The sequence below is a fragment of the Ananas comosus genome, linkage group 23 (assembly GCF_001540865.1).
Source record: "Ananas comosus cultivar F153 linkage group 23, ASM154086v1, whole genome shotgun sequence".
Taxonomy (NCBI): domain Eukaryota; kingdom Viridiplantae; phylum Streptophyta; class Magnoliopsida; order Poales; family Bromeliaceae; genus Ananas; species Ananas comosus.
In genome coordinates, this window is record NC_033643.1 from 4,172,325 (window position 1) to 4,196,639 (window position 24,315).

At 35.8% G+C, this 24,315-nt stretch overlaps 2 protein-coding genes across 3 annotated transcripts; both read left to right on the forward strand.

The window, feature by feature from the left end:
* Window positions 2,121-11,097, forward strand: LOC109727965 (dihydrolipoyl dehydrogenase 2, chloroplastic-like). Of its 2 annotated transcripts, none has more exons than XM_020258210.1 (15): window positions 2,121-2,585; window positions 3,256-3,402; window positions 3,781-3,915; window positions 4,956-5,073; window positions 5,696-5,820; window positions 6,136-6,261; window positions 6,359-6,439; window positions 6,972-7,034; window positions 7,111-7,185; window positions 7,322-7,400; window positions 7,498-7,598; window positions 8,380-8,493; window positions 8,859-8,972; window positions 9,434-9,505; window positions 10,437-10,588. In XM_020258210.1, the coding sequence occupies exons 1-15, from the start codon at window positions 2,250-2,252 to the stop codon at window positions 10,446-10,448; spliced, it is 1,698 nt and encodes a 565-aa protein (XP_020113799.1). In that variant the 5' UTR covers window positions 2,121-2,249; the 3' UTR covers window positions 10,449-10,588. The 2 variants fall into 2 exon arrangements, with proteins under 2 accessions (XP_020113799.1, XP_020113798.1); XM_020258209.1 differs by lacking the exon at window positions 10,437-10,588 and adding an exon at window positions 10,640-11,097 and having other exon boundaries at window positions 2,122-2,585.
* On the forward strand, window positions 15,756-20,353 carry LOC109727966 (GTP-binding protein SAR1A-like). The gene is made up of 3 exons (XM_020258211.1): window positions 15,756-16,121; window positions 16,353-16,484; window positions 19,782-20,353. The coding sequence occupies exons 1-3, from the start codon at window positions 15,993-15,995 to the stop codon at window positions 20,100-20,102; spliced, it is 582 nt and encodes a 193-aa protein (XP_020113800.1). The 5' UTR covers window positions 15,756-15,992; the 3' UTR covers window positions 20,103-20,353.

Consider the following 24,315-nt stretch of genomic DNA (forward strand, 5'->3'; position numbering starts at 1 on the left):
TCACTTTTAACGGTTTTTGATTTGGTTGACCAATTCCATGCGCAAATCAAAACCACTTAAAAATACGCTGAGAAGTATTGTTTGGTTGGATATAAAAAAATATTTGTAGTTTAAAAAATATATTTTATTTTTAACAATAAGAATTTTGCTTGCTTAAATATACCAGATAAAACCACTCGAAGAATTGCAGCTATGCATAACTTATTTGGCTCTCCCGCACTTGATAACTTTATATACAAATTTTACTATTCTACATATTGAATGGTAAATCAACTATATTTTGGATGGTAAAACTACCTAGGGCTGGCAAATGAGCGAGCTGGCTCGCGTTCGACTCGATATTTGGCTCGCTCGAACTCGACTCGAAATTAAATAAGCCGAGGTTGAACCAAAAAAAAGGCTCGAAATTTATTTCAAGCCGAGCTTGAGTATTACTCGGCTCGTTCGAATTAGGCTCGAAAAGCTCGAAAAACTCGAATATATATATATATATNTTATATTTCTATATTATTGTAAAACTTGCTTTAATTTTGGATATTCTGTTGTGATTATCTAGTATTGATACTTTATTGAGATTCTGTTGGTAGTGATGTGTATATTGTACTATTGTGTTGTGATGCTGTGATGTTGTATTGTACTGTTGCGTTTAGGTATCTGTATTGTATTATTGTGTTGTGATGTTATGATGTCTATTGATTTGGTTTTTTGCGCCAAAAAAATAGCTGTCAGGTTAGTTGTATTGAACACGGTGAACCATTCACCGTGTCCAATACAAATACCCGGGACTTAGCCATTTTCTGCTAAGTCTTTGGTACTTGTATTGGACATAGTAATTGGCTCACCGTGTCTAAACATGGTGAACAATTCACCGTGTTTAGACACGGTGAACAGTTCACCGTGTCCAATACAAATACGCCATACTTAGCCATTTTTGGCTAAGGGTTGGGTATTTGTATTGGACACGGTGAATCGTGTTTAGACACGGTGAACAGTTCACCGTATCCAATACAAATACGCCACACTTAGCCATTTTTGGCTAAGGGTTGGGTATTTGTATTTCACACGGTGAATCGTTCACCGTGTCCAATACACGGTGAATAGTTCACTGTGTTTAGACACGGTGAACCAATCACCGTATTCAATGTATTATTCACACCCTGACTTGGGTGTGTATAATACATTGGACACGGTGAACCATTCACCGTATTTGAACACGGTGAACGGTTCACCGTGTTCAACTTAAACACCTGGTCCCAGCCCCGCCTGCGTGGCGCTGACGAGGCGCTTGCGTGGTAGGGTCAGGACCATTTTTGCAAATAAATTTTTGACATGGCTAATTTTTTTAAAAAAATTTGTCAAGGGGCTATTTGCAAAAAAAGCCCTAAAGGAAATGATTAAGTGGAAATGAGTAAAAAATTCAAATTGGAATGATAGACATAGGTTTAACTTCATGAAACTCAATAATATGTACAAACTTTAATATACATTATAAATTAATCAAGAAAGGAAAAAAAAAAAATTATTGCCTTTTATGTGAGTCATTAAATCCATTATTGCCTTTAAAGTAAGAAGTTGGTTTCACAAGTAATACTGCAAATTAAATTCAAATCTAAAATTTGAATTTAGTTTTTAAAAATAGAAACTTTATATTTAAATAAATAAAAAAAGTTGGGTTTATAAGTAATAGTAAAAATTAAATTCGACAAGAAAATTTGAATTCAGATTGTTAATTCAATACTGAAACAACATAGAAGCTTGAAGATTTTAATCAAATTCAAAATTTTCTTGAATATAAAATATAAATTATTGTGATAAAAAAAACTTATATGTTAAATTAAAGTTTTTAAATTCAAATTTAATTTATATGTTGAAGATTTCGCTACTTAATAATTACCCATGGTCTAATTTGATAAGTATCAAAATTAAGTAAGAAAATAAACATTTGATGGACACTATTTAGGGCAATTTTACCTGTCAGGTCCACGGATGACGTGGTACAGCGAACCCAAGCAGAAACTTTTCCACAAACCTCAAACACCGGGTCTATGCAACTGTGTAGACCGTCCCCTCGCCCTCTCCCTCTCCCTCTCCCTCTCCCCTCTTCGAATCCTCCGCCCTCTCAACGGACTCTTCGAGGCTCTTCCTCACTCTCTCTATATCTCCCCCTCTCTCTCTCTCTCTCTCTCTCTCTCTCCACCCCCCTCAAACCCCAACCTAACCCTAACTCCCCCTTCTCTCTCTCTCTAGCGATGCACTCGGCGATCTCTCTCTCCGTCGCCGCCCCCTTCCCGGCGGCGGGGGCGAGATCCGACGCCTTCCCGCTGGCCGGAGGCCTCCGGCCGGCCGGAATCCGCTTCTGCGGCCTCCGCCGCGAGGCGCTCGGGCTGCGTCGCCTCCGGTCGCCGGCGACCGGCCGGATCCCGCCGGCGCCCGCGCGGGGGCTCCCGAGGACGGTCGCCGCGGCGGCGGCGGCGGCGGCGGCGGGCGCGGGGAATGGGAGCCCCGCGTCGGGGTTCGACTACGACCTCGTCATCATCGGGGCCGGCGTCGGCGGCCACGGCGCCGCGGTCCATGCGGTGGAGAATGTAATTTGTTTTCTCCGAGCTGGATCTGTGTTCTCTCAGTGTAACTATGCTTAAAATCCACTTGAATTGGAGTATTAATGCTTAATTTTATTAAGTTGTTGATGAATCCGGTGCGTTTGGAACTCTACATTGGGAACACTAATCTTTTGTCGAGTGTTAAAGGCCTCGAACCCAATCCCAAAAGCCTGAGCATCTAGTGAATGGTGTTTTAATACCATAATCGACATCGCGTAGCTTATATAATTTTTTTTATTCTTTATTTTTTTTGGAAATCACATGTCAAATGAGATAAATTTCTACTATTGAGAGCAAGATTCTCGATGGGGGAATGCATATAATGCAAGATTCTCTTTTTCTTTGCCATTAAGTTTGATACCAGAGGTATTTTAGGTGTATGTGATTGTTACGAGATCTGGTTCTTGTTCCAAAGGAATTGTTGACAAGCTATTCAGAATTCAAATTTGTGGTGTCAATTGTCAAGAATCAACTACTCGCATGTGCAATTGTATGGCTACTCTTATTGTTTAGGATGAATCTTTAGCAATCAGTTACCTAAGCATCAGTTTTTGCTGATGTGACTGCTAATGCTTCTTTTGATCATTGTTGCTTGTTGGAAACTCTGTTCTGTATGAAAACTGATTTACATATGCTATCTTTATTGGTTTCGCAGGGATTGAAAACTGCCATTATTGAAGGCGATGTTGTTGGAGGAACATGTGTAAATAGAGGTTGTGTGCCATCTAAAGCACTTCTTGCTGTAAGCGGTCGGATGCGTGAGCTTCATGACGAACATCATCTGAAGTCACTGGGTTTAAAGGTATTGTCGCTACATCATGCTTGCTCGTTTATGTTTCTCATACAAGGACACTTTATGAACAATATGCGTAGTTAGTTTATGTTTAAAAAAATGCCTTTTGATTTTGTAGTTATAAAAAGGTTCGAGACTGTACTTATCATAGTCTTATCATATTTTTCATTTCTGTCAGTTGTTTGATCTGATCATGCTGATTGTAAAATTGTACATGCTAATCAAATATATTCAGCTGCATCAAAAAAAAAAAAATTATACAGTTCCAGAGACTTATGTGCCTTTCTATTCTCATACATATACTGTTGGGAAGACTTGGATAACTGCAATAATATTGCTGTTCTGTCCAATTTTCAAGTTCTAACACCTTTCTACTCTTGGTGATAGGTTTCTTCTCCAGGATATGATAGGCAAGGAGTTGCTGACCACGCAAATAATCTTGTTTCTAATATTCGAAGTAATTTGACCAATTCAATGAAAGCTTTAGGCGTAGACATTCTAACTGGTGTTGGCACTGTCGTGGTACGTCAAACATTCTTCTGTGTTTATTGTATGTCACAATATAGCTTACTCTAGCAATGAGGATTATCATGTATACGCATCAATGATTGTCGTCTTGCCCTATGCTGTACCGTGCCCCTAATTTTGTTTGTTTTATTTTTGTTTTTTGGTTTTATTCTTTCTCTTTTTCCTTATTTTCTTCTTTCTCATTCATCTCTTTTCTTTTTCCTTTCTTTTATTTCTTCCTTTTCTTTTTCCTCCCGTTTTTCTTTTTCTATTTGCTTTTTCCATCCTATCTCCTTCCTTTCAATAACATCTATAGGAAAAAAAGAAAAGAAAAGAGAGAATGAGAATAGGTTAGAGTGAAGTACGTACTAGAAGGAGACAAGGGAGAGAGTCATCATCACCCTGATAGAGCCATGGCCGCCATCCGCACTCCCAGTGAGCCACCATCATTTGCTGTCCAAAATTAGGGCATATCAATCCCATGCGTTCATGACTAACTAGAGAAAGGGGGTGAAGTTCAAAACTGGGAATTAGGGCGCAATATGTATCCCTCCCTTATAAGTTGGTTTGAATGCTGGTTTGTTGGAAAATTCAATTTCTCCAACCCGTTTTTGACCCCCAACAAGTGGCCCACTATATCCTGTCCTGTATCCCACAATATCTTTCGTATCATGCCGTATTGAAGTCGTATCCGCTATTTTTTTTTTATATTTTTGGAAAAATGGGATATTTAAATGCTGTATCAGACACATATCAGTGGAGTATCGGTCATGTATTCAGATCCAATACATATTCAATATGCGAACGGCTCCAAAAATGAAGTATATGTGCTTCACAGGCTTCAGCACATACTGTTCTTTTTCCCCCTTTCTGAACGCATTAAATTTTCTGAAGAATTATTGGATAAGCAATATAGTTTTAATTATTCTTCTTTTGTGCTGATGAAGCAGATGGCCCTGCCTCTTGATAATTTAATACAGCTTCCATGCTGATTATACTAAATTAAGCTCACGCGTAACGTTAATTAAACCTGGATCACTTGGTAACTAATACAGGGCACACAAAAAGTGAGATATGGGAAAGTTGGGCTTCCTGACAAGGAAATCACCGCTAGAGACATCATAATTGCAACCGGATCTGTTCCTTTTGTACCTAATGGCATTGAAATTGATGGTAATTCCCGTTACCTCGGCATCTTGTTCATAAGCAGTCAATGTGATGTGGATTTAGGGTCAGGATGTATTAGGTGCTGTCCGCTGAAATGATTTACTTTGCACCTGTTTTGTCCTCATAATTTTTATGACATATGATGGCATATGGACAAGCATGAAGCAGTTCTAAGTAGGAGACCTTGATAACAAACAATATGTTTTATGATCAATCCTTCTAACTGTTGAATGCCAGTGATTCAGGCCATATGAGCTGCTTGAAATTTCCCTCCTGACACATCTTCGTGCTTTGGCACATAAAAAGGTCACTGGTGAAGAACCATGATTTGCAGACTCTATGTTGCAACTTTCTCATACTGCCATTATATTGTGACATAACTCGTTATTCATGAAGCTTGAGTTTAAATGCTCTGAAGTTTGCTAGCAATAATGAACGCATTTGATATGTTTATGTTTGAATATTCCATTGTATAGTTACAATTTGATTCCATTGTGCAAAATAAAGCCTCTAATTACAGTGCTGCTTAAAAAGTATAGCATATTAGTAGTAAGTCTGCTTCTGATATGATTTTCACTCCTGCTTGATCTTCATGACTGTTAAATCTTAAGTGGATGGTGATTTGCAGGGAAAACTGTATTTACTAGTGATCATGCCCTCAAGCTGGAATGGGTTCCAGATTGGATAGCTATTGTAGGAAGTGGTTATATTGGACTTGAATTTAGTGATGTCTACACAGCCCTTGGAAGTGAGGTATACTTAATTATTTTATCCATGATTTAAATATGTAATCCTTATTTCACAGGATTAAGTCCGCCCTTTGACTTAGTATCTATAGTCTAAACCTAGTGTAGATCAATGCAGACAAATTGGATTAGTGATGTTGTTGTAAATGAACTTAACTTTTTTAAATCCATGGCATTAACTCCACTCTTTGACTTGGAACTTCAGGATCAAATGTGCTAGTGAAGAATCTTTAATAGTTAGTGGACTAACTGGTAATTTTAATTATTTCCGTTTATCCTTAAGTTGAATTTTTCCCTCAGTTTGGCAAACTTGATTGGACAGGTTACTTTTGTTGAAGCTCTTGATCAGCTCATGCCTGGCTTTGATCCTGAGATTGGAAAGTTGGCCCAGAGGATTCTTATTAATCCTCGGAAAATTGATTATCATACTGGTGTCTTTGCTAAGAAGGTTTGCTTTAACTGCCAAACTCATCTTTCCTGTGCTACTAAGTTGATTGCGGCAATATTGATGATTTTTTAATTTCTATATATGCTTGTGGTTGTAGATTACTCCGGCAAAGGATGGAAAACCAGTCCTTATTGAACTTATTGATGCAAAGACAAAAGAACCTAAAGACACTCTAGAGGTATATTGATTTTATGGATTTTCTCCTTTTGCAATTTCTGTAGATGCTTGGAGAAGTTTACACTTAGTAATGTTATTTTCAACTTTATGACCATGATCAATTATCTTAAAAGCCAGTGGGATTTAATTGAATTATAATGCATTTTATGAATTTATTACTTTGTTTTAGTGAAAGTGGAGGAAACTTACTTGACAGTCTCTATGCCTGATGCGCTTATGCTTGACCACAAACTCTTTTGCCAGTAAATGGAAGGATATATGCCATGAGATATTCTCATTTCATTATATAAGCCAATTATTGACAAAGCATATCTACTTATGGAAGGATATATGGCATTTTGCATTACAAAAGGACGTGTGCTGACACACCATGATATCAAATATTTATTTTCTTTAGTACCGCTATATTCTAATCGCTTATTATATTTTTTATCAAATCTTTTGCACTTTATTGAGATAATTACTTGCTAAGTACTTTATTGAGATAATTACTTGCTGATTACAAGAATAATTTGTAGAATTGATTTTTACAGGTAGATGCAGCCCTTATAGCAACTGGAAGGGCACCATTTACAAAAGGACTTGGCTTAGAAAATGTAAGTGCTTGAAACTGTTAATTATCTAGAGGAAAAACTCAAAAGGGTTGACAATTAACTTTTTTATTATCTCCAGATAAATGTAGTCACACAGCGTGGCTTTGTTCCAGTTGATGAACGGATGCGAGTTATGGATGCGAACGGCAATCTGGTTCGTCCTTTACTGTCAACTTAAACTATAGCCATTGATGTCTTATCCATACAAATCCTTTTTTTCGTCCCTTCTCCAAAATCAGTAATTCCCACATGGCATGTCTAATACAAATTTTCTGTGTAATTATATATAGGTTCCACATCTATATTGCATAGGAGATGCCAATGGTAAACTTATGCTTGCGCACGCTGCGAGTGCACAAGGGATCTCAGGTACCTTTTCCCCGCAAAAAGAAGTTGTCAAGACATGTTTCTAGCAACTATAGTTAGTGATTGTGTCATTTAATATGTCATGATGTTGTGGACATAGTCGTTGAGCAACTTTGCGGGAGGGATAATGTTCTAAACCATCTGAGCGTTCCAGCTGCTTGTTTCACCCATCCTGAAATCAGTATGGTTGGCCTCACTGAGGTAATTTTGGTGTCTCTCATTACATTCTCATATGTGGGCTTGTTGTGATGCTGCATTTCGCTCCTGGCTGTATTGAATCTGTTGAGGTTCTAATATCAAACATAGTCTAGACTCTAGAACAAATTATAAATTTGTTGATAGGGCAAACATGTTTATTGTCTCGTTTTTTCTGTAATGCTGCGAAAAAGGGCAAGATTATCTTGGATAAGAAATTATATTTATATACTAGTATTTCTCTGTTGAGATTTGTTGAATTTAAGTAGTGGAAACAATGAAAATGCAAGTGCTTGTTAACTCTTGGTATATCATTTATTATTTATTACTGGAAACAACATGAGGCTAACCACCTTTTTAGGACAAGTAATTTGGTCCTATCAACTACATGGTTTATGGAATCGGATGCTAAGCCTTCTTTCATTTGGCAGCCTTCTTTCATTTGTAATAGGGATAAACATATGCAAAGTATACTGTACATGGAAGATCCATAACATTAATTAGTTCAATTCCTAAAAACATTTCAGAGACTAGAAATCTTGTTGTCAAATGTCGTTTGCATGTGCTGTGAGTTGGTACAAAATGGGAGGTGCAAATTCAACTAGACCATTCATTTAATTGTTGGTATGTATTGGCACAGAACACTATCAGCATAACTTCTAAACTTTGAAAAATTGATGATATATTATTCATCTCTCTTTATTTTAGAGACCCGTAACCTTGTTAATTTTGTTGGATCTTAAAAGCTAGATGATCATCTGTGGTATGACAACTGAGCTTTTTGCAGCCCCAAGCAAGGGAGAAGGCTGAGAAGGAAGGATTTGAGATAAGTGTTGCTAAGACAAGCTTCAAGGCTAACACAAAAGCTCTAGCAGAAAATGAAGGAGAGGGATTTGCCAAGGTTAATTTTCCATACCTTTTTTTTTTTTATGGATTTGTATAGTAATTCTCCTTTCTTTCTCTGAAAACTTGAATCCATGTTTCTGCTACTTGACCCTTGCAAAGGTATGTGATTGCGTCTCTGAAACATATTCAAACATTAATTTAGTTGTTTCCGCAACAAGTTTTGTTATTAAATGTATACTAAATTTAATTTATTAAACATTGTTATTTATTTTTGCTCCTTTATTTGACATATCCTTAATCATAGCTATATATGGTCTAATAGTTTTGCACTAAATGCCTAGCCGCTGTGTAAGTGTTCTTCTTTTTCGTCAGAAAAATTGGGCAACAACTTAGACTATGTCTTTGCATGTTTTGATGCAGCTCATATACAGGCCTGATACAGGGGAGATTCTTGGAGTTCACATTTTGGGTTTGCATGCTGCTGACCTCATCCATGAGGCTTCCAATGCAATAGCCTTGGGAACACGTCTACAGGTATGACAGTCGTGTAACCTCGTAAAAACAATTAAATTTGGAATTCAGACATGTCGATTCATAGTCCCTATAATGTTGATACTACGTAGTAAAGGTTGTGAATGCTAGTGAGCTAGGTCATGATATTTAACACTTACTGTGGAGCTTTGGTTGCTACTGAAACCTTTGAAGCTTCTGTTCATGCCTTCTCCAATCTAATGACTTTCTTTTCTTTTTTTGTTTTTAATGAAGAGCAATTTCTCTGATTCAAATTGCACTATTCCAACAGACAAATTTCCTGTAGGAAATAATTGTTATCTACTCTCTCTCTCTCTCTCTCTCTCTCTCTCTCTCTCTCTCATGAAGTCCCTTTATCTTTTCCAAGGATTGTATGCCTCTGTAGTTTAGATTTTAAAGGTAGTCTATGGGAGAATTAATACATGTTGCCCTTGATTTTATTATTCCAATATTGTTGCATCCAGGAATTAAAAGTCGCCGTTCATGCGCATCCAACCTTATCTGAAGTTCTCGATGAACTCTTCAAATCTACCAAGGTATGCCTTCATTTTCACCAACATAATTCTGCAGATAATGATGTCTACCCTCTACTTTGTTTTGTGAAATAATACAACATCAGTACAACAATTTGTAATTCTATTGGGGCTCAACTAGGAATAAACTCAATTCATTGTTTAAGACTTAGTAATTGCAAATTTTAGTATGCCTTTCCAAAGTTAAAAGTCTTTACTTTCAGATTATTTTATTTTAATCAGTTAACATATTTAGAAATTCGTAGAATTTAATATTCACGAAATAGCCGGATTACCTGCATGTTTGGTGCTATGTTTTTGCTCAAATTGTATGTGATTGGATGCGCTGAGAGATGACCTAAACTAAAATTGCTATTGTGGATTATTTATTTATTTATTTTCAGTTTCTGCATTTATAAAGAACACAAATTTTGTATTATCTCTTTTTTATTTTCCTTGAGTTTTATAGATGAGTTTGCTAATGAACCAACGGTAACAATAATAGACAAATTCATTTCAAATGCTTTCAATCACATGAAAACTTAAATAATGCCGCACACTCCCTTACGTCATGTTTGTTTCACCGAACGTGAAGTTCGGGTTGAATTAGATTTTTCAGGTGAACTAAGAGTTCAGGTGAAAATCAACTGTAGAACTTGAGTTTCTCAAGTTCCGCTGTCTGCTAGTTCCGCTGTTTGTTATAGTTTTCTTATCCTTTAAACGACTTTGGTTCAGAATGGGCTGAAGTTAGTTATAGTATTTTGAAAGAGTTTGAGTTTCAACCGAACGTGAAGTTACAATAAACCAAACAACGGAAGGGGCATTTACGGCCGAAAATCACTTCAACCTCTCTACATTTGGTGAAACAAACATGCCCATAGCGAGTCTTCTCATCATCACCCTTTTTTCTTTTTTTCTTTTTTTTTTTTTTGGTTTACCCTTTTCTTTTCTTCAGTTGGACACTTGAACATTACCATATAACATGCGGCGCCACGGTACCTCTCTGAGTAGTATGAAAGTACTTGGAATTTTCCCAATAATGGTATTAAAAATCAACTGTATTTCTATGATATATAACTTAGATGCATGAATCCGGAATGCAATATGCTGCTTACGATAAGCAAGTCTTCTCTCTTGTTTTCTCCTTCTTTTCGGCAGGTTAATGCTGCTGTATCTCGTTCTATAAATGAACCCGTTGCAGCTTAAAGAGCGCGACCAGCGGCTTATCTATCTGTTTGGAGCCGTCTCAAAAATCATTACCTGCATCAGAAGCCTTTTGTTTTCCCTCGTCGAGATCAATCGTCGGTGATCTTTTTACGGAGCTGCCGCTCTCGGACCACTCTATTTGTGAGAGGATAAAAAAAAAAAAGCTTTATTCCTTTTTGCCATGTTCATCTGATGCTGCTTGAAACTTTGGATAGAGATTGGAATTTTGGCAGGTAATTATTCTCTTCAATTTGGTTGCTCTCCTATTTTTGTGAATCTCAGTAGTGTGTTTTAATTCTTGTGAACAGTGTGATTAAGTTATCTGACATGGGGGCTACATTTATTATGGGGGAATAAATATAATGAGATAAAAGCTTTCCTAAGTTGTTCTGGAAAAAAAATTAGGTTGATTTTAATTTGTATTTGCAGTTACATGCTTATAAAAATTTTATTTGTAAAAGTAGATTTGAGGGGTTAAAATTGTGAACCGTTTATTGTTTTTAAATTGCGCTAAAATGATTAATCGTCTAAGTTTCTATGCATTTCTAGTTTAGTACTTTAGTGTACGTGGTGCAATACACGGTCCACAAAAGAAAGCAGAAAATAAAAATGTTAAAAAAAAAGTAATCTGTTCAATCTTTGGATTTTAAAAAACTTTGTTTAATTTCTTAATATTTTGAAAAAGGTAATTTGTTCAATCTCATTTTATTAGGATTTTTTTTTTCAATCATCATGGTTGGGTTATAAAATTTCTACTTTAAATTTTTAGAGAAAAAAAAACAAAGGATTCGGGGTTTTGTGGTTTGAGATTCAATGGTTGCCCTTTTGGTTTCAGAAATTTAATAAAAAAATAAACTATGAAAATTACTCTCTGTGTTTTTTTTAATATTTTTGATAAAAATATATATTAAGAAAAGAATAAAAGTTTTAAAAAATAACAGAAAAAGGCAAAAATAAATAAAATGTAATTAAAAAAAAAAGATTAAGCTGGAAAGAGAGCCCACAGGTTTGCTTCCTAGTTATTCTTTTTTTTTTTTCTTGATAATTAAAAAAAGCAAAAAGACAGGGAAAAAAAATCCCTGAGGGTATTGTTTTTTTTTTNAATCCCAGATAAGTTGTTTCCTTATCCATATCCATATCCATACTCTTTTAAAGAGAGGGAGTTTTTTTTTTTTTTTTTTTTTTTTTTTTTTTTTTTTTTAATATCACTCAATTAAAATATACTGTAAAAAATATACCGTTAAAAGTGATACTATGATACCGAGTCCAGCTACTATCCTATTAATAGGATAGGAACACTTGTCCTATCAAGTCGTTTTGAATGATCAGAACTTTAAATTGATAATCGGCACCGTTGAAATTGATCTATACAATTAGAAATATTTAGAAACCAAATTTTGTAATATTTAAAAATCATTATCAAGTTCATCTTTAGAGTTAAAAAATGAACAGTCATAAATGAATAATCTTCTTAAAATAGAGGTTAGACTTTCTCAATTCATAATCAGAGTTATCAAACATTATCTAAATAGTATAAATAATTTTCTATCAAAAATTTAATTTCTAGATATTTCAAATACTCTAGATCAACTTCAACGGCTCCGATCATCAATTCGGAATCTCTATCATCAAGAACCATTTGATAGGACAAGTGCTACTATCCTATTAATAGGATAGTAGCCCTAGCCCTACGATACCATCCACCGATCATCTTAGTTATACATGTGGCAACAATTCGATCTTTTGAGATTTTCTATAATAATATTATTGTAGGCATATTTTGAACTGTTGGATCTCATCTAATGGATGACAAATGAGGTATCTGTCACTTTCTATAACAAAATCGCTCCTTGTACAATATTTCAATAAGTTGCACATTAAACCCTATTTGCCTATGTCAAAGCCCACTCTCTTCCCCACAAAGATTATGCAAATCTCTTTCCTCTCTATTTACCATTTACCATTTTTTCGCTTCTCCTTTCCCTCTCTTCTCATAACATTTTTTTATCAAACTTCTTTATCTCCTTTTCTATCCGTCGTTACTAATTGTGCGCATGGACATCATCTATGTGTTGTGATCGGTTCCTCGCATACTCGTCGGATAATGTGTTCCATGCATAGTTGTCAATAATCGTTGTCTACGAATTCATTATCGTTGATTTCGATTCAGGCTTCGTCGATTAATTTACTTGGTTTTTCTTTTAAAAAAATGCTAACCAAAAGGGGCCCTTTTTTTTTTTTTTTTTGGCACTTTTCTCTTTTTTCCATTGTTTTTTGTTTTTTATTCATATCAATATTATTTTACAAAACTTTTTTTATTTATTTTTGATATATATATATATATATATATATATATATATATATATATTTGTTATGATCCGGCCCAAATGGAAACACTCTAGATAGCGTGTCCAGAACTGCCGTGTGCACAAGTCTTCCTCACGCACACGAAGCGATAGCCAATAATAATCAACTCATATAAATAGATAAAGATTTATATGAATTGGAGTATCAAAGTATAGAAATACTATTTTGTTACAACTACTAGAACATTTCTTGAGCTGGGTTAGGCATCAAGAAGCAAAATTGATATGGCATATATCCTAACCCTCCAAGCTGTCATTGTTTTACAAGGGTTTTTCCTCTAGATATACCAAAAAGAAGGTTTCTGCCTCTGGACATACCAAAAAGAAGCGGTGGAGAGCTTACTACTGCGTAACCCCTTTGTCTCGATCACTTGCGAAGGACGAAGGGTACTCTAAAAAAAGAAGCCAATAAAATGCTGTGAGAACTATATAAAATAGTTCTCAGTAGATATAATCGTCGTAAAGAGCGTTCTACCCACTAAGTCTACTAACAATAGATAGTAGATGCAGAAAGGAAAGTAAATACTAACAACAAGTAAAATTTACCATCATACTTTTATTGTATCAATTGTGTCAACTATCACCTCTACATGCATCAATGTACGTGAATATAGGTTGACTATAGGATTTCCACATAACCCGACCAACAAGGTGCTTTCAACGGCTTGTCTAGTGAGACGTCGAACAATCGCACATGAATCCACTTCAGCACTCAATAATTAGGGCGAAGCGAACAATCGCATCATTGCTTGGTTATACCTCCGGAGGGCCATGTCCTGCAGAAAGCGACACTCACAAGCTAAAGTACTCATTAAGTTTATTTTGGCTCTTATAAGCTATAATTTATAAATCTAAAATTATAATATGAACACAATTGAAAGCTTACAAGCTACATTGGTATTTTATCGAACAACTTGTGTGCCCCAATCAAATCCTACATGCCATTTTGTCTTGTACAATTGATATCCCACTACAATACTATGCTAACTAATATGTTTTACTCAAGAACATAAATAACAACATCTCCAAAGTATACATATATAAAGGTTTAACTCCAATAGCTAGATTTTCTACCTATGTTCAAGATTCATCATTTAATAATATTTCTTTACTTTGACTCGATTCATCCAATGCAACATAGAATAGAAAAACAACAAGAAATAAACTAAAGAAGACATAGGAGGAGATCATCAATTTCGGAGATTAAACCCAACGATTCTTCGAGAAAATTCGCCAAAACTTGAACGAAGGTGTGGATTCCACCAAACAATCTACAAGAGGGTTTCTAACCGATCAAAACCATCTAAAAGTCTTCAAATAGAAAACCCCCAAATCTAAAACCACATTCTACCTAAAATCCTCAAGAACTACCAAAATCACAGTATATTTATAGAGTGTAGAGGAATTTCGCTCACTTAAAATGTACAAATATTATTAGAAGTTTATGGTGTTAATGGAGAGGTTGAAATGACTAAATTTCTTTTACTTTTTCAAAAAAAAATATTAAAATTTTTTTTAAATATATTTCTGTCATTTTCAAAGATATTTTCAATACAAACTATAAGAAATTGACAGAATTGTGATAGAATCCTGATTGAGGGGGTTTAAATGTATCAATTTGAAATTTTGAAGGGATAAAACATAAGTTTTTGAAAATCAGGAAAGAGAAGAAAAAAAAAAGATATTTACAAAAGATTATCTATATTTTAGCCAAGAAAAAATTAAATGGGTCGGCTCTACTCTTTTTCCAGCCCTTTGAAATAGACGGAATAGTGACGGTACCTTGACTGAGGGGGATTAAATGCATCAGCTTAAAATTTTAAGGGAATAAAATATAGGTAGTCAGGGAGTAAAAGTAAAGAGTGAATAATTACAGTAGTTTTTTTAGTATTTTAACACACAAAAAAAATCAAATGGATCAAATCTTTAAAATGGACGGAATAATAATGGTATCCTGATAGAGGGGGGACTAAATGTATCAATTTAAAATTTTGAGAGAGTAGAATATAGATTTTTAAAAATCAAAGTGGAAAAGTAAAAAAAAAAAGAAGATATTTATAAGGAGATTTTCCTGTATTTTATTTTTTTAAAAAGGGCCGGGGCTACTCTTTAAAATGACGGAATAAAAACAAAATCCTGCCGGAGGGGTACTAAGCGTATCAACTTAAAATTTTGAGGGGAACAAAATGAATATTTATAAGGAGATTTTCTGTTTTTTATTTTTTTTAAAAAGGGCCGGGTCTACTCTTTAAAATGACGGAGTAAAAACGAAATCCTGATAGAGGGGTACTCCGCGTATCAATATAAAATTTTGTGGGGGGTAAAATATAAATTTTTAAAAGTTAGGATGGAAAATGAAAACACAAAATAAATATTTATAAGGAGATTTTCTGTATTTTATTTCTTAAAAAAGGGCTGGACCTACTCTTTAAAATGAGGGAATAAAAACGAAATCTTGACAAAGGGGTATTACACGTATCAACTTAAAACTTTGAGAGGGAGTAAAAATAGATTTTTAAAAATTGGGGTGGAAAAGTGAAAAACGAATATTCACATAAAGATTTTTTAGATTTTATTAGCCAAAGTAAAAAAAAAATCAAATGGGTCGGGTCTACTCCTTCCCCAGTCCATTGGACCGAATCTTTAAAACGGGCCGGATCGGGCCCGTTTCTCCCAAATTATCCGCTCCACTCTCTCTCTCTCTCTCTCTCTCTCTCTCGCTCTTCGTTTCCGTTTCGAACACGACGATTCTCATTCTCCTCTCCATCCACACGGCTTAGGGCCTAGGGTTTTCCCCTCTCGCCCCGCATTTTCGTTGGAATCGATCCTATCCCCCGCGATCGGGTCGGAATTTTGCATCTCTCCGATCATTTCCGATCGAGATCTCGAGAACTTTTTCCCCCCCTTTTGTCTTTTCGTTTAAATTCTTCGTAGTAGAGATGTTCCTAGTCGATTGGTTCTACGGCGTCCTCGCGTCGCTGGGGCTGTGGCAAAAGGAAGCGAAGATCCTGTTCTTAGGGCTCGATAATGCTGGGAAAACCACGCTTCTTCATATGCTCAAGGATGAGGTCCCTTTTTTTTCTTTTTTTTTTTGGTCGATTTTTACTTATTTACTTAGCTTGAGAGCTAGGGTTCCTCATTTGTTTTGCTCATCGATATAAAAAAGTGTAATTTAGTTACTATTTTGATTAGTTTTGGTAGGATTTTGTTGGTTCTTTTTTTTTTTTTTGTGTGTGTGCATAGTTAGGGTATCATTGTTGTGATTTTTTGAAAAAAAGAGTTAAATTTTTTTGGAGCAGAGATTGGTTCAGCACCAGCCGACGCAGTACCCGACGTCGGAGGAGCTGAGCATCGGGAAGATCAAGTTCAAGGCTTTCGATTTGGGAGGGCATCAGATCGCACGCCGCGTCTGGAAGGATTACTACGCCAAGGTCTCATTTCCTACCATTCTCTCTCTTTCCCCACCATATAGTTTTGATTGGTAAAATTGTATTGTAGAGAACCCCTTAACTTCCAATTCTTTGGAATTAAGTAATTTTAGGCAAGAACTTTGGGGATTTTATCGAATTTTTAATGCTTCCACCGAATTTAATGACTTTAATTAGTTTTTAGCAAATAAAGTTAGGTCAATTATCAGTTAATAACTCATAGAGTCATTAATTTTGATTTGATAACTTAAGTAAGTATAAAATCTCAAATAAAAAAGAATTTAGAAGTTGAGTGGTGTCAATCCAAAAAAAAAAAAAAGAAAATAAAAAAGTTGAGGGGGCTATTTCAGAATGGCCTATAGTTGAGAGGTTCTCCATATAATTTTACCTTTTGAATTTTATGTGTGTGTGTGTGTGTTTTTAATTTTCTACTCTATATTTTTGTAATGAGCCCGCTCGCTACAACTAGCAACTTGTCGGACCCAACAATTCTTAAGCCAAAAATATTAGCACTAGATTGGTTAGCCCTTATATACCAATACGCGATCTTTTACTTGTCCAATATGGGATTTTTGGGGCGTTGCAGACTCCTCTCATTTAGATCTGTATGTCCTTGTCAAGCCGAATCACATACGCAATCCATGGTTACTGGGTGATGAGAGACCTAACCCGCACTTCGGACTGGCAATTTGGCTCTTTGACACCAAATGTAATGCCCCAGGCTCTACTTGATTTATTAATCTTTATCTTGCACAACAGCAGTCGTGCATTTTTCGTTTGCCACTCAGTGGAGAAGTTCATAAGTTCCTTGACTTGATTAACGAAACTTTGAGTTTTAGAGCTCTCTATGATCAGTTTTGGTGGGAAACCTCAATAGAGAGAGCTGCTAACAGGGAAATTTATGAGTTTCAGCCACTTTATGCATGCTTGGTTCCACTGCCTTGTCGGATCGTTGGCGCTAACCATTAATCCCAAAAGCTCGAGCTGTTAGAAATACACAATCAATTCACTTAAAGTGTACAAATACAGCGCCCACGGGTCTCAATTGTGACTCGGCCCACCCAGCCTTACGCCACTTCGAACATGACTTGGCCCAACCCGGCCTCACGCCATTTCGAACATGACTCGGCCCACATGGCCTCCCGCCACAGAGCAGGATGCTAGCCCATTTAAGCCAACATGCTTGTCTTGAATTTTCCTCAATTAAAGGCACCTTAGACAGGCGGCTACCTGTCAAAACTAGGTTTTTGTGAGTTTACAATGATCAGGGAAAGTGTAAGCAAGGAGATTGCTTAATTCTGTTTAAAATTCTATCGCCTGTTTATTGCAATGTTAGTCAATTGAAACACCCCTAAGGCTTATTATTGTATAGTGTAATTAAGGCTTTTGTTTTTCGGTTGAAACATACAGATCTTACCTGAACTATGGCAGAGTTTGAAACGAGTACCTGAGATTTAGAACTTATGATTATATTACCCAACCTTTTGTTCTTTTGATTTCAAAAAACTTGTTAAGAAGTAGAATCAACACTTGGTAAGGCCTGTGTGCTTTTACCTTCTTTGTTCTTTAGCATTATCTGTTGTTTCTTTTGTTGGGAGAGTTCTACTGCACCTGTAGTATTGGTTTGTCATATTCCTGGTTGGACTTTGTATGTTTACAAGAAGATATGTATTATTTTCGTTTCATATAAGTCAGTTCTGCCTTTTCATTTATTTGATTGATATGATTCTTTCCACACCGTCTAGTTCCAATTCAAGAAAATTATTTATAGAAATCTTTTTTGTCTGTGCTGTTCTTTGACCTTGCTGTCTCTATGTTTTTTTTCTGAAGGTTGAGTTAGTGGTTTCGCTATAAATGAGATAGTTCTGCTATCGAATGGCATGTCTGCACCATTGCACCATTTATTTCTCTCTATGGTTTAAGTTGAATGTATTTCCTTGACTTTTAGTGATTCCACTTGATTATTTAACTAATTTTGTGAGAGTGGCTTCTTCTCCTGCTGAACCATGGATACACTTAATGCTTTTCTAGCATTTTCAGATATGCTTTTATATTCCAATATTTTGTTTAAATTTGGATTTGTGTGCATGCAGTCATTTCATGTTAGCCTGTAATATCCGGTCTAGTTAGACCCGTTCCTCATAAGTCTCTTCATTATAATTATTCCTCTTTCAAATTATACAACCAATTGATCTATTCGTGCCATGACATTTCATTTCCTCCATCCAAGACCTTCTAAAGTTTGAAAAAAGTAATATGAGAACGATTCTTTTGTCTGGAAGTTATTAAGTTCACTTAACATTTGCTGCCTTTTATGCAGCACTTTAGATGCTTGCTCAGTTGTCTTATTTTTTCACTTCGACCATTGTAACATTTTTGGAACTTGTATGCGTGGTAGTAGCTTCGTATGCTGTTTTCTGGATTCTTATTTAATGTCATTTATGTTCATCAATTTGTTGAATGCAGTTTTTGCAGTGACTAGTTGATATAGCTATGAATTCTTGCATGTAATAAGTCATGTGATCGTCTGATTATTACTAGTCATGTGATCATGTGATCATCAAATCAACTAGTTAAATATTTAATTAGAATATCTCGGTCAATTCATAAGATAGAATTTGGGTTGAATGCATTAATCGGGGCCTAGGAGTAACATAATTTCTTGATTTTTGTATCCATTGGTACTTAAAAGGGGATTTTCGCATGAATTCACTTATTTTATAGAGTCCCTTGCTTTATTTCATCCACCTTACAGTTTCATGCCACAGTACTTCTGCATTTAGCGGCATATCCCGTCTAAATTCTTGAGAATTGGGTAGTTTTCGATTCCCGCATTTCGAACGCATTCTAGTTTACCTATATCTGGTGGAAAGTGATTTACTTCGGATTTGGATTGTCTAGTTATACTTTGAAGGTGACAAATGGAAAGCATGTCATATCATCTCCATAGTGAATGCTATATACGCACTTTGTGCTTTCTATCACAAACATAAAATATCTTTCTCATCTCACCTCCAACTTTTGTAAGATAACTGCCGCCGCCTTTTCACTACAACGCTACCACCACCATCGCCACCTTTTGTCATCATCCCAGCACTAGCTCCGCTATTTTTTCTTGGGCTGGGAGTGCTTTATGTCGCGGTATCTCATTGAGATAAGTAATAGAATCGTTCTAGGAATTTTTGAGTAAGTGATTTCATACATGCAACTTAGTACCTGTTACCCGTGGATTAGATAATTAGATTATTATTATTATTAGTATGTCTCTTCTTGACTAATCCTATGTATCAATGTATTCAGGTGGATGCAGTGGTGTACCTGGTGGACGCATTCGACAAGGAAAGGTTCGCAGAGTCAAAGAGGGAACTTGATGCTCTTCTATCAGACGACTCCCTAGCAAACGTGCCCTTCCTTATCCTAGGAAACAAGATTGACATGCCGTACGCAGCCTCTGAAGAGGAGTTACGTTACCACCTTGGCCTCAGCAACTTCACCACCGGCAAGGGCAAAGTCAACCTTGCCGACTCCAATGTCCGCCCCCTCGAAGTCTTCATGTGCAGCATCGTCCGCAAGATGGGATACGGCGATGGCTTCAAGTGGCTCTCCCAATACATCAAATAGTACTCCTTAGCTGGTGCGTTATGGAAAACTTAATTCCTCTCTCTATCTCTGTCTATATATATATTTCTCTCTTTACTCTTGTTCATGTATTTAAATGGTGGGGAGCGCAACGTGGGGTTTGCAGTGTTATAATCTGGTTGGAGTCTGGAGTAACATGCATGTGTGACCTTTCTTGTTGCTAAAATCATTTTTCTTTTTTTCTTTTCGCTACCTTTAATCAAGTATTATAGAAGTAGGGTTAAAGCTTGTTAGTTGTTTGCATTGCAAGGAACATTTTTTTCACGCTTCGGCTATATTTGAATATTGCTGCTGATGTTCTTTCGGGTTGCGTCTCTCCTTTCCAATCCATGAGGAGTTGAAAAGGCTTAATCTAGTGTAGCTCTCTGATTGGAGTTGTTCCTTCCTGTGTTTAGACCACTCTTTAGCACATGCTCAAAGTTCGTTCGTGTCGAAAGGTTTCCGAAGAAAAATCTTATGGTATAGCCTTAAGTGATAACTGCTCATAGTGTTCGCGCTGTAATCAGTCTTATCTTAGGGCTTTTAGCAAATATACAATGCCTCGCTGCGACTCGACTATTGTCGGCTGTTAGCCATGTGGTGCCAATCTAGAGAGAATAGAGAATCAGGGGTTTCAGAGTAGCAGTGGATCCAAATTAGTTAATCAGGTTTAAATCTTTAGAATGTTTCTGCTCTGACTTTTGATTGGAGAATTGGATATAATCTATTTCGCCACATTTTGATCCCCATCAACTAAGTGAGTCAATCTTAATGCGTTCCCAATCCTTCTACAGTTCTATGATTTGCTATGGGCTAACTGGGCTTGCTATCATTTTCTTTTTGTTATTACTATTTTATTGTTATTACTGGTAACTTGGTGCAAGGGCAAACTTTTTTTTTCATAAGAATTAGGAACTAATAACCTATTAGAACATATTAAAATTAGAATTGTTAATCGTGGAATAAGTGCATTGAATGGGGGGTTGGGGAACTTGATGTGATCTTAGTACTAGTTGGGAGTAGTTGTATACTATGAAAATTGCGGATGTGTTTATTGAATTGTTTTTCCATACTTCTAGTAGGACCGAAAGAGTTGAAAGCACGCAGAGAGATGCTTTTCTCCTTTTCTGTGGGGCTGGAGAATTATATCATAATTGAATTATTGCCATCAAAATGATATTTTTTATGAAATTAAATAGAATATCTTTTTAGTATACTTGTGTTTAGGGATAATTTTATACAGCTCCTTGTAAACATATCGAATAACAGTTATATTATTACAGTTAAAGTTTCAGATTTATCTCCAAAAAATCCTAACAGTTTCAATTATATTCCTGCTATTCGTGTCTGTTAGAAAAATATAGTTAATTATAGATAAAATACTTAATCTTGGTTAGTGAGTGAGGTAAATCGACTTTTTAACTCCTTTGATATTGTACTTTCTCTTTTAATCAAAACTCTAGTTTAATCAAAATCCTAGTAATGAAAACTCTTCTTTCTCTCTCTCTCTTTCTCTTCTTTATGCTAGTTTCAGATTCGTAACTAGGATTTTTTCGTCCCCATTCATGTACGATGCATATCATTCCGCCCATGTCGGGCGCTGAGCGCAGAGGAATCAGTATTAGATAGGTAAAGGAGAAAATGAGTGAAAGAAGAGATAGAAAAGATGTGGCAATAATGGTAAAATGGGTTAGTTTTTATAGAGAAAAAAGATGACAATTAGAAATTTTTTGAGATAATATTTCTGCACGATTCTAACAGTCGGTGCTAATGTTGTTTAAATAAAAAAATTTGAAGAAGCTCCGCCAGTTTTTTTCGCTCTATGTCCAAATCCCCTTTTGTTAACATAACTTCAAATGTAATACAGTTGAATATGCATGCAGCTGAAATTGCAGCAGTTACAACTACGACCAATTTTTATTTTCCTTTATTTGGCCAATTTGATTCTTTGCCAATTACAACAATTGAGCTATTGAATCCGCTCGTTTAAGTCCAACGCTGTATTTAGATTCGCATGCAATTTAAACTATAATGCAGAAGTAACTGTGCGCAACTGAATTGTCCCAAATAAAGAAGTAGGTTTTTGCTTTTGGAGTTGAGAAGCTCATTTCAACTTTTTAAATAAGCAAAAGCTCTACTCAGTTAAGAGGAGAATAGTAATTCTTGGTACTTTTTTAATACCGTTTGGAAGAATAAAAAGAATAAATTTCGTATTCTTTCTTTATTCCTCGAACCAAATATAGTCTTAGTTAGTAGTTGGGAGTTGTAGGAAAATTGTGGCGTGTTTACTTCTAGTAGGGCCAAAAGAGTTGAAAGCACGTAAAGATACGCTTTTCTGTATTTCGGTGGGGTTGCAGAATTGTATCATAATTGAATTATCGCGATCTAGATAGAATGATATATATATTTTTTTTTACGAAAATAAATAGAATATCTTTTTTATCATACTTTTTAAAAAAATATATATATCGCATTCTCCTTGCATTCTCAAATGGGTCTTAAATAAGCTTTAATACGTTATTATTTGCCTTACTTTTGTTAAATATAAAAATGTTTAAACACTGTTTTCTAACAGTTCAAGCTTTTAGTACTCAACGGTTGTTTCACATGATATCAAAGCAGGAGGTCATGAGTTCAAGTCATACTATGCTCCAGCATAATTAATTTCCTCCTATTTAATTGAAGTTCACGTCATGGGGCTTGCAAAAAGTATCAAGCTCAGATGTGAGGGGGAGTGTTAAATATAAAAATGTTTAAACACCGTTTTCTAACAGATTAAGCTTTTAGAGAACAACAGTTGTTTCACAACTTCTACTACAATAAGCTTTATCATGTTCGACAAACGGAAAAAAAATTGAACTTTTTGGTATCAAAACCCAAGTTCCAAATAGTAAATTTTGCGTTTCGATCAAAACCTATCAAAACAGCGAAGTTCGAACTATCAAGCTAATGCTGTTGTTCACTTGATTGATATGACATGATCAGGTACAGTAAGTTTGTTATTTTTTCGGAAAAAACCAAAAAAGATGAGAGCAAGAAGGAGAACATAACTGGATCAAATCAAATTCAAAAGGGGTTGGTGAAATTAAAGATGAAATGAAGCTGCTGGTGTAATCACACATGCGAGATGTGGGAGATTAGTTGAAATTGCGTTGTTATGGTGGGGGTGGGGATCTGCATGCACATGCACGCTCGGCTCGGATGTTCCTCTTTCCACAGCTCATCAGGGCCCTCCATTCTTATTGCCACCGCAGGGTGATGTACGGTCACCAAATCCCCACCAACCTGCTCACGTGGCTGCTCCTGATTGGTCCCCCCTGTTATTACGTCAAAATGTACGGAAACACCCTCAACTATGTAGCTAACTGAAAAAGCTCCCTCAACTTATTTTTTTATTTTTTTTTTTTTGGGCTCTAGGGGCTCTATTTTATTAGTTTTATTTACTAAAAAAATACATAACTTATTTGGGTGAAATTACTTAAATCTTAATAAATCATATATTTAAGATTCGGTTTAACAACACGGACTCTGGCGTAGCGGGGATAAAACGGACTTTAATTTGTGAAAGTATATAATATCCTATGAGATGATTTTGCTACGGGCGACGCAAAATTTTGAGAGGGCCATTTCGAAAGTGCCTATAGTTTAGGGGGTTTCTATGCATTTTTACCTATATAAGATCTACTAATGAATATATATGAATACAGCTATATTATTATGATATGTCTTCATCATAGAGTTAAGCACCTCCCAATTAAGTAGGAAATAATTAGGGCACCTAAAACCTCTATCCTAGTTGTTTGATGTAGATGGGGAGGGAACATAGACTAATTATTGGTAGTTGGTGACACTGATTTTTGTATTATGATTTTATTGACCTAGGTCGTTAGTTGGATCCAGATTCCTACTTACTGCTAAATCTAATTAAGGCTTTGTTTGTGTTCACGGACAAAACACGTTACGTACGGTTAGAAAAAGTAAATTTATTCTATTTATTTCGATAGTACACTTTTAACATACTTTGGTTAGCAACCATTTTAGGCCGAATAGCATTCGACGATCGTGATCAGTAGTAAATGGATCCTAAATCTAATTAGCTTAGTTTTGCAGAAGCGCTGTTTGAGTAGAGCCATTTGATGATCCATTGAAGCGAGAGAGCGTGGGTCTCAATTGGAGTTTTGATCATTCTAACCCGTATGACGAACCCAAACCCGTG